The 9,820-nt window shown below is 38.9% G+C and overlaps 1 protein-coding gene across 1 annotated transcript; it reads left to right on the forward strand.

The window, feature by feature from the left end:
- Nucleotides 1–3,637: 3,637 nt before the first annotated feature.
- On the forward strand, nucleotides 3,638–8,973 carry LOC113177672 (olfactory receptor 7E24-like). The gene is made up of 2 exons (XM_077795796.1): nucleotides 3,638–3,666; nucleotides 8,031–8,973. Exons 1-2 carry the CDS (start codon nucleotides 3,638–3,640, stop codon nucleotides 8,971–8,973), a joined length of 972 nt encoding a protein of 323 aa, XP_077651922.1.
- The last annotated feature ends 847 nt before the right edge of the window (nucleotides 8,974–9,820 follow it).

Genomic DNA, 9,820 nt, shown 5'->3' on the forward strand with positions numbered 1-9,820 from the left:
GGAGGAGTGAGAACTGAAGGGAGTGTGGACAGGGTCAATATATGGTACATGGATGTGTAAATAAAGTCACAGTGAAACCAACCAGATATGTTGATTATTGATAGACATGATACAAAGATGACAGATGATAGATAGATAAATAGATAGATAGATAGATAGATAGATAGATAGATAGATAGATAGATAGATACATGATAGATAGATAAATAGATAGATAAGAATGATAGATGGTTTGGATCTGGAATGTTCACCAAAGACTCGTGTGTTGAAGGCTTGGTCCTCCATGCTCAATGGTGTCACTATTGGGAGGTAGGAGGGGATTAAAACTTTAGGAGGTGGGGTCTATTGGAGGAAGTAACTCACAGCCTACAGCATGGACCTGAAGTGTGTATCTTGACCCTGGGCTCCTCCTGTATTTGCCTGCTACTGGTATCCTTGACTTGAGCCAATTTCCTCTCCACCCTCTCTCTGTCATGATGTTCTGCCTCATTACTGAACCAGAGACAACAGGTCCCAGTGATCATGGATATGGTTTAGGTATGAGATGTCCCTCAAAAGTTGATGCGTGAGAATTTTAGGAGGCGAAATGAATAGGTTATGAAAACTGTAACCTAATTGGTGGATTAATCCATTGATATGGATTAACTCGGTGGTAACTGTAGGCAGCTAGGATGTGGCTGGAGGAGGTAGATCACTGGGGGTGTGCCTTTGGGGTTTGTATTTTCTCCCTGGAGAGCAGAGCTCTTTGTCTACTCCCTGGTGGCCATATTCTGAGCTGTTTTCTTCTGCATGCTCTTCCACCATGATGCTCTGCCTCACAGTAGCCTAACCATAGCTGAACCTATGAACCCATGAGTCAAAACAACCATTTCCTACTCTGCACTGTTCCTGTAACAGTGATGCAAAGCTGACTAGAACAACCGATATAAATGACTCCTCCTTTGAATTGTTTTCTCAGTATTTAATCCCAACAACAGAAATCTGGCCAACACACACATGTATACATCCATAAACACCCACAGAGACTGCTGGGTACCTTGTTGCTTCTTTTCTCTATCCCTATTTCTTTATTAAAATTAATGGTGTTTCAGAATTCCACTCCATCATCTATTAGTAGATCTTGAACTTCACCTATCTTTTTCAGATTACTCCTGACTATGTACCTGCTCACAGTGGTTGGAAACTATTTTTATCACCCTGCCTATCATGTTAGAGTACCACCTTCACACATCTACGGAACTTCTTTCTACATAATCTGTCCTTGGCTGACATCTATTTCATCTCCATCATGGTTGGTCCAAAATTTATGTGCACACCCCGTGTTAGGACAGAACATCAGAATCATTTTCTATAGGAGCTGCCTGACACAAGTGTCTCTCTTTATCTTTTTTGAATGTATGTAAGCTGCTTCTCAGGGTGATGGCCCGAGACTAGCTTATGGCCATCTGTCATTCTCTGAATTTCACTGTCATTATGAACAATCACCTCTGTGACTTCTTAGTGTTGATGTTGTTGTTAGAAAGCCTTTTGGACTCACTGCTGCACAGTTTAATTTCTTTCCAATATCCCCACCTAAGATGTGGAACTTGATAGTTTCTGCTTTGACTGTTCTCAATTTCTTAATCTAACCTATACTGATAAATTAGTCAATAATACCATGATTTATTATGTTGCTGCCATCTCTAGATTGCTTCCTCTCTTAGGGATCCTTTTTTTCTTGATATAAAATCGTCTTCTCCATTCTGAGAATACCATCATCAGGTGAAAAGTATAAAACCCTCCCCGCCTGTGGGTTTCATGGGCCTCTTACTATTTGTATGTAGGAAGCTTTCAAGTGTACCTTGGTTCAGCATCTCACTTCTCCCAGAAGTAATGCAGTGGCTTCGGTGATGTCAACCATTGTCACCCCTATACTGAATCCCTTTTTCTAAAGTCTGAGGAACCAGCACATTAAAAGAACCCTGAAGAGGCCCACAGCATGACAGTCTACTCTCAGGACCTGTGGAAACTATTTGAAATGTAGGTTGGAAAAAGGAAAAAGACCTAAATATCTATAGTTATCCATCCTGCCTCCTTGGTGAGAATATTTTTGTATTTTGAGACATGTCGTTCCTACCTCATTTCATCATAGAATGCAGGTAGCCATGTGTCATGGAGCAGTTCTTTTTGATCTTATATATTTGGGGTTCTGAATGCCTTTTGCATCTTGATGTTCTTCTCATTCAAAAGGTGTGAACATTTTTCTGTTATTTCCTTGCAGAGGTTAACCATTTAATTACCCTGCGTCTCACAATCCTCCTCAATTCTACTGGTTCTAAAATTTGGTCTCCTAATGCTGAACCAGATTTCTTATATAGTCTGATCCTGGTTAGTTACTTTCTTTTCTTTGATACTGTCTGAATGCTCAAGGCTGGCCACTTTGATCTCTAGCTCCGAGATTCTGCCTTCAGCATGATCTGCTCTTTTAGAGAGATTTCTAACAGAACGATTTTATTTGATTCATTGTGTCTTTCTTTTCCAGGATTTCTTTGTTTATTTGTTTGTTTTCAATATCTCTATCTCCTTACTGGTTCTTCTCATTCATATTCTGTACTGACATCCTTAATTCATTCAATTGTTTTTCTGTGTTCTCTTGGAATTCATTGATCATTTTATAATCATTCTTTTGAATTATTTACCTGGAATTCCACCCACTTCAATGTTTTGGGGGATCCGTTTCTGGTGTATCATGAACTTTAAGAAGCATCATCTTGTTTTTTAATATTTCTTATATTTCTGTGTTGGGTTTTATGCACATTAGAATATATTGTTAGAATATATTTCTCTCTCATTCTTTAGAGTGGTCCTTTATCATGCACAATCCTTGCTTGTCAAAATGTCCTAGAATGATCACAATTGAGACACCTTTGTAGGTGTGGTAACCTCAGTGTTAATTGTCCCTACTTTTGCTGTGGCAGTGGACATCTATGAGTGAGATATATATATCACATACATACACCCCATACAAACACACTGGGGGAGATGATGTATAAAGATGGGACTATGGAAAATGCTGATTTCTTGTGTGTGTGTGTGTGTGTGTGTGTGTGTGTGGTGATACTAGGAATTGGGGAGCATGAGCATGCTTGGGAAGGGGAGACTAGGAGTAGGATGGTTATGTAAGGAACATTGCACACTGATTGAATGTTTGTAAATAGCATACCAAATCCCATTAATATATATAATTAATAGACGCTAATGAAAAGACTTGAAATAAATGAATATTACACACAAACTTACTGCTGAATAGAGAAAGAGGCCATAACCTTTAGGGACAATTATTTACTCTTCTTCATTCTTACTGATAAGTAACAACATCCTTGGAGATTTGGAGAACATGAACCAATTTGGCTGATTATGAGCTCTGTGCATGGTGCCCCCGAGGTCTTACAATACTTAATCATCAGCCTGTGTCTGTGGATCTTCAGTTTGTGGCTAAACCAGTAGCTCCACGCCCCCTGTCTGCTCCTCCCATCATTGTTTGAATCAGGAAGCTCTTGTTCATTACTGTGTTTATATCAATCCTGAGGACAGAGACGGAGCCTTACCTTGGGACTTGGCAGAAGAAGGTGGGTTGTTGGATATTCAGCTCTTGGTTATGACACAGCAGAAACCCAGCATTTTTCTGTAAGTACTGGAGAAGGTGATGGATGGCAGTGGGACTGTGGAAAATGTTGCTTCCTCATCATCAGGAAAAACATGAGCTTTGTGTACCCAGGGAAGAATACACCAATGTGGAACAATTCACCTATCGGCTCTGTGGAGTCTATGTTCTTGATTGTGGTAGGGCCCAAGAAATCTCACTCAATGTTTTTTCTTTCTTCCTCAATGGTTTTATTTCCCCTGGACTGATAATTCATTTCCATGATAGGGGAAAATGAGTCCCTCCAAACTGTTCCACAGCACTCCAAAAGATTAAGAGGGGATGGTAGGAACAAAGAGATGACAACAGTAACTATAACATCATGATTCATTATAAAAGAAGTTTCCTAGACACCAGGCACTGAATTACTACATCTGCACAGTTTTTCTCTTGGTATAAGTGCTCATGTTGTTATTATTTTACATGAAAGGAAGAATAGAACACTTTTTGTAGCTTATACCATGTTTTTAGGTAGGAGTGAGAGAGGAATGTTTTATCCTATCTGTCAGATTACAGACACAAGGTGTCTTGCTATGAAAACCCTGGCACGGTGTCCCCTTGACAATACAAATATTTCTGTCACATCTGGAAGAGACCCCTTGCTCACTAGGCTCTTCCTTGTGTGGATTCCTCCTAGATAATAGGGCACAGCAGTGAGTGACACCAGCCATCCACTATGGAAAGCACAGCCCCAGCCCATGGGCACAGATCACAGAAGAGCAGATAAGGAGGGTTCAGCACAGACTTGACTCTTGCCTAGTTCAGGAGATCCTTGCACCTGTGCACACTCCAGAGAACTTCTACTCAGCCACTCAATCTCAAGGGTAGATGAAGTCAGGATTTGATATCACTTGTGCTCAGAAAACTGGGAATAGCTTAAATAAATAAATAAATAAATAAATAAATAAATGCCCATAATTTTATGTGGCTAAACCTCTCTATGTCTCCTTCAAATGACTAATAGTTGGGAAACAATTGAAAATTTAATGCATCATATTCAGAGACTAGAAGTTTAATTTTCACCTCTGGGCACCTGTTTCTTTTCTAAACAGAGTGCAGGTTGTTAGTGTCTAAAACTCAGCATTGTCAACTGAAGTGCTTTCTAGTTGAGAAAACGGCAATGATGACAGGTTAAATAGAGGTTCCTTGTGTGACAGGTAGTAGATGAACATATATATAAAGGAGAATAAAGTTTACATGTTACTATTACTAATAATGTATATTTACATTATAATAATGGTAAGTTTGAGCATCATACCATTCAGCTAAGCTCTTCATCAATCAGAAGCAACATCTTCCTACTTCTATATGTTGTCAATTTGGGGAGGAATCATTTATTTCTAATTTCCCAGAGCCTATATATTACTAAGCACAGAGGAGGACTCAAAAATAGAAACAAAAGTTTGTAAATAGCATACCAAATCCCATTAAAATATAAACATTTCTGTCACATCATATTAAAGAGACTGTTTTAATATTAAATATATCACATCATATTAAAGAGACTGTTTCTTGGTTCACACAATCAGTGTAACTTCAACACACTTGGTGCTTTCCTATCTGCATTCTCACACTTTTCAGTAATGTTCCATAGAACTGCAGACAAGATACAACAGCTCTTGTTTGGGTCTATGTCATGGACACCTGGATCCTATAATCCTTTTAACCACATCTGCATGATGAATTATTCAAAAATATAACACATGCTTTCATGTGTATTAAAAACAAAAAAAGAGGCAAATGCAGGAGGTGAGTAAAGCTTAATCTTGGGATGAGACACATGTCAGAGTTCCTATAGTCAGAGTTGAGTGATCTTTAACATTGAAGTTCATCAGTAGCTAGTTATTCCCACAGCATTGGATTCTGTACTTTGATAAAGAAACTACAATAATAAATATTTTTAGGTTTCAACTTTACTTATGTGCCATGCATGAAGGGGAGATTGCTGTTATTCTCCCCATCAGTAAGGAGTACAAGTTCAGAGAAGGGGAGAGATTTACACATGTTCTGCATATTGTGGTCCATCAATGATTTAAGACTCAAATGTGAATCTCCTGTCTCCCATCCCAGGACACTGTCTTCTCCTCTGGAGCCCAGTGGAGATGATTCCCATAGGAGACGGAATTTCTTAGTGATCCATTATGCAAGGATTGTTAATAGACACAAGACAATGATATTTTGAAGATATATATTAAAAATAAGGAAATACATTGGTAATGACGGGCTCTTTGGGGGCAGCAATGTAGGTGATTTGTAGTTAAATCAAATAGACATAAGTTGTTGGAAGTCAAAGAACAATCCTTTCCACCCACATAGTGCATGGAAATTTTCACTAGTGTGATATGGAGAGAAGAACAAGAATTTTGAAAGTATTCTCATAATAATAAAAAAAAACTTACAAATGAAGTCCCACCCTCAGGTAATTCTTTGCATTCGTTAAAGATTTGAACTCAATGAATGTAAAATTGCATGTGATTGTAAACTAGTGCACAAAAACATGTTGTGACATTTCTGAAGAGTTGAGCTTTAACATATTGTTGGGTAAATTTTTAATAAAAAATTGTTTTGTAGAAACATATATAAAAAGTTGAATTGGAAACATCTATGGGAAAATCAACCACCAAATTTATGACTGAATTTTCCTGTGGAACAAGTGATCAGAAGAGTGAAGTCATACAGATATAAAGTATTCAAACTTCTTGGGCCATAATTCAAATCTCCACAGAATTTCAGATCTGAAGCACATATTACTAAATGTGTGTATTTTAATGACTATAGTGAATATTATTAGATATAATAGAGGGAATCATTAATGGAATATTTTCTAAATTCCAGGAAATGTTATGTCACTGGTTCTCAATGCTAGTGTGGAAAAGAACCATCAAAACTTCACAAGTAGATATTATGATGAATTCAATTTGGAGAGAAGCTCAGGATACATATATATTAAGATTTCCACAGATAACTATATTGGTGACTGAGACAGAACAAGTCTACATAATTTAAAATGTTTCTTAAATCCTTTCTGACAATTAACCTTTGGATGTTAATTATTATCTACATTTTACAGGTGAGAAAACTTCCAAAGTATGTTTACTTTTTTCCCTGAAAACTTCATTTCTCAATTTTACCAATGAAGTTATAACATGAGCTGACAAAATAATGTCCCAAAATTGTCTTCAGGTAGTTGAAGTAGGGGAAGTGTAGTCCATATATGAGGCCGGACTAATTTGAAAACCTATGAACTAGGCACATGAAGGCTCCAACTTTGCAATGTCCATTTAGAATTTTGGGTCATATGCTAGGTGCTAAAATCATCAAATGAAAATAAACGTTTTTGATTAGAACAACAATACAGCAGCATTGGCAGGCCATCCCAATTAAATGAATTATCAAGAGAAAATAAAAAACAAAAAATCTGTCTTCCTAGCAGATACCTTCCTGCGATGACATGGGGTTGAACAAAAATATAATGCCAAAAAATTTAAAAATTTCATAAGGGTGTCTTATTATTACATTATCCTTTAACCAGTGACTGACAGGTGCACTGTACACTAGTATCACATTTGTGCTAACTGATGTTATGTGATTATCTGCATCTAAACAATGCATCAAAATTTGAAGATCACCAAAGCCAGAGACAGGAATTTCTCTGATACAGTATTTGTAGTCATTTTAATGCCAGAAATTTTTCATTACCTTAAGTTATATTTGACAGCTTCTTGATTTCTTTTAATGACAATAATTTTGAAATGGGAAGATTATTTCTTCTTCCCCTCTTTAATTATTATTTTTGAAGGTGCTGGGGATGGAGCCCAAGACCACAGGCATGCTGGTTCTGCAATTTTATTAGAAAAGTTGACTGTACAAAACAAGCCAGACTCAGGAAGATGAGCAGCACAGGTTTTCTCTCCTATGTGAAAGTTAGAGAGAAAAGAGGGGGGGAAATGGTACTCATCAAAATAAGAGGGAGGACATTAAGGAAGAGGTAGGACCTTGGGGAAGGTGAGGAGGGGAATGGTAGGTTTTAGGAAATAAAACTGATCAAATTGTTAAATGCATGTACAAATAGACCACGATAAAACCTACTCTTCTATATAAGTAATATACACCCATAAAATTGTCAAAATGGACTATATTTCACTGTGGTCATAGACTTGTTATGTGTAATGATCTTGGTCTCTCATTTACATATGAGCAGAGAAGGGTGTGAAACACAGATACCAGTAAAGCAAGAGTTCAGAGAAGACTCAGTTTGTCAAGAAAATATTTCTGAAGGTGCATGGAATTCAAGTATGAGTACTTGTTTGTGCTGAACACCTGTTATTTCCTTATTTTATTCCCAAAGTTGTCCGAGTAATATAGAAGAACGGAATCTAACCCATGTCTCAGAATTCCTCCTCCTAGGCCTCTCAGAGGATCCAGACCTGCAGCCCATCCTCTTTGGACTGTTCCTGTCCATGTACCTGGTCTCGGTGCTTGGGAACCTGCTCATCATCCTGGCTGTCAGCTCTGACCCCCACCTCCACACCCCCATGTACTTCTTCCTCTCCAACCTGTCCTTGGCTGACATTTGTTTCATCTCCACTACGGTCCCCAAGATGATTGTGAACATCCAGACTCACAGCAGAGCCATCTCCTACATGGGCTGCCTGACACAGATGTCCCTTTTTGCCAATTTTGTCTGTATGGATGACATGCTTCTGACTGTGATGGCCTATGACCGGTTTGTGGCAATCTGTCACCCCCTGCAATATCCAGTCATTATGAAGCCTCGTTTCTGTGGCTTCTTAGTCATGGTGTCTTTATTAATTAGCCTTTTAAACTCCCTGCTGCACAGTTTGATTATACTACAGTTTGTGTACTTCAAGGATGTGGAAATTTCTAACTTCTTCTGTGACCCTTCTCAACTCCTCAATCTTGCCTGTTCTGATACTTTTACCAATAACATAGTCATTTATGTTATAGGTGGCATATTTGGCTTTCTTCCCATCTCAGGGATCCTTTTCTCTTACTGTAAAATTGTTTCCTCCATTCTGAGGATCCCATCCTCAGGGGGGAAGTACAAAGCCTTCTCCACCTGTGGGTCTCACCTGGCAGTTGTTTGTCTATTTTATGGAACAGGTATTGTAGAGTACCTTGGCACAGCTGTCTCACAATCTCCCAGGAAGGGTGCAGTGGCCTCCGTGATGTACACTGTGGTCAGCCCCATGCTGAACCCCTTCATCTACAGCCTGAGGGACAGGGACATTAAAAGTGCCCTAAGGAGGCTGCACAGCAGGATGATCTAATCTTTCCTTGTTTCATCTTTTCTTGGAGTGTGGATTCTAAACCAGGACAGCCCTGTTACTGTGTTCATATCAGTCCTTAGGAGCAAGTCAGAGCCTTGATTGTGCCCCTAGCAGGGGAGGCTTCTCACATCTGCAGTCCTTAGTCATGACCAAGCAGGTAGTCAGCACAACCAAGAATGTGCTGATGGAGACAGGATGGGAGGAGGGATCCACATAGCACTTATTCATTATCTACAACAAAAAATGTAAATATGTTTGTTATAATTTCACTAATTTTTCGGATACCAGGGAATGAACCCAGGGGCGCTCAATCATGGATCCACACCCCCAGCCCTTTTAATTTTTTTTTTTTTTCATATTGAGACAGGGTCTCACTAAGTTGCTCAGGGCTTCACTAAATTCCCAAGGCTGACTTTGAACTTGCCATTGTCCTGCTTCAGCCTCCAGAGCTGCTGGGATCACAGGTGTGCGTCACCGCGCCCGCAGTCATGCATGGTGTTGGTGTTATCTCTGGATTTCTTCCTATCTCAGGGAGCTTTTTCTGTTACTATAAAATTGTTGCTCCATTCTGAGTGTCCAGTCAAATATCAATCCTTCTCTACATGTGGTATCACCTGTAAGGTGTTGTATATTTTATGAAACCAGCTTTGGAGTCCACTTTGGTATCCCATTCCCTGACAACTCCAGACCTCAGTGATGTGCATTGCATTCATCTCTATTCTGAGTTCTGAGAACACAGAGCAGAACAGTCCAATCTCAGGAACTGCAGCATATAGTTAGAAGGTAGCCTAGAAAAACTGCTGCAAAAGCTAGCCTCTACAAATGTATTCCTTCTCCCTCTTTACAT

This window comes from Urocitellus parryii, chromosome 3 (genome assembly GCF_045843805.1).
Source record: "Urocitellus parryii isolate mUroPar1 chromosome 3, mUroPar1.hap1, whole genome shotgun sequence".
In the NCBI taxonomy this organism is placed as follows: Eukaryota; Metazoa; Chordata; class Mammalia; order Rodentia; family Sciuridae; genus Urocitellus; species Urocitellus parryii.

Bases quoted from the DNA above. Each gene is read 5' to 3' on its own strand.
- LOC113177672 (XM_077795796.1), top strand. From the start codon at position 3,638: ATGACACAGCAGAAACCCAGCATTTTTCT. The intron at 3,667-8,030 runs GTAAGTACTGGA...TTATTCCCAAAG, and splicing joins CAGAAACCCAGCATTTTTCT to TTGTCCGAGTAATATAGAAG.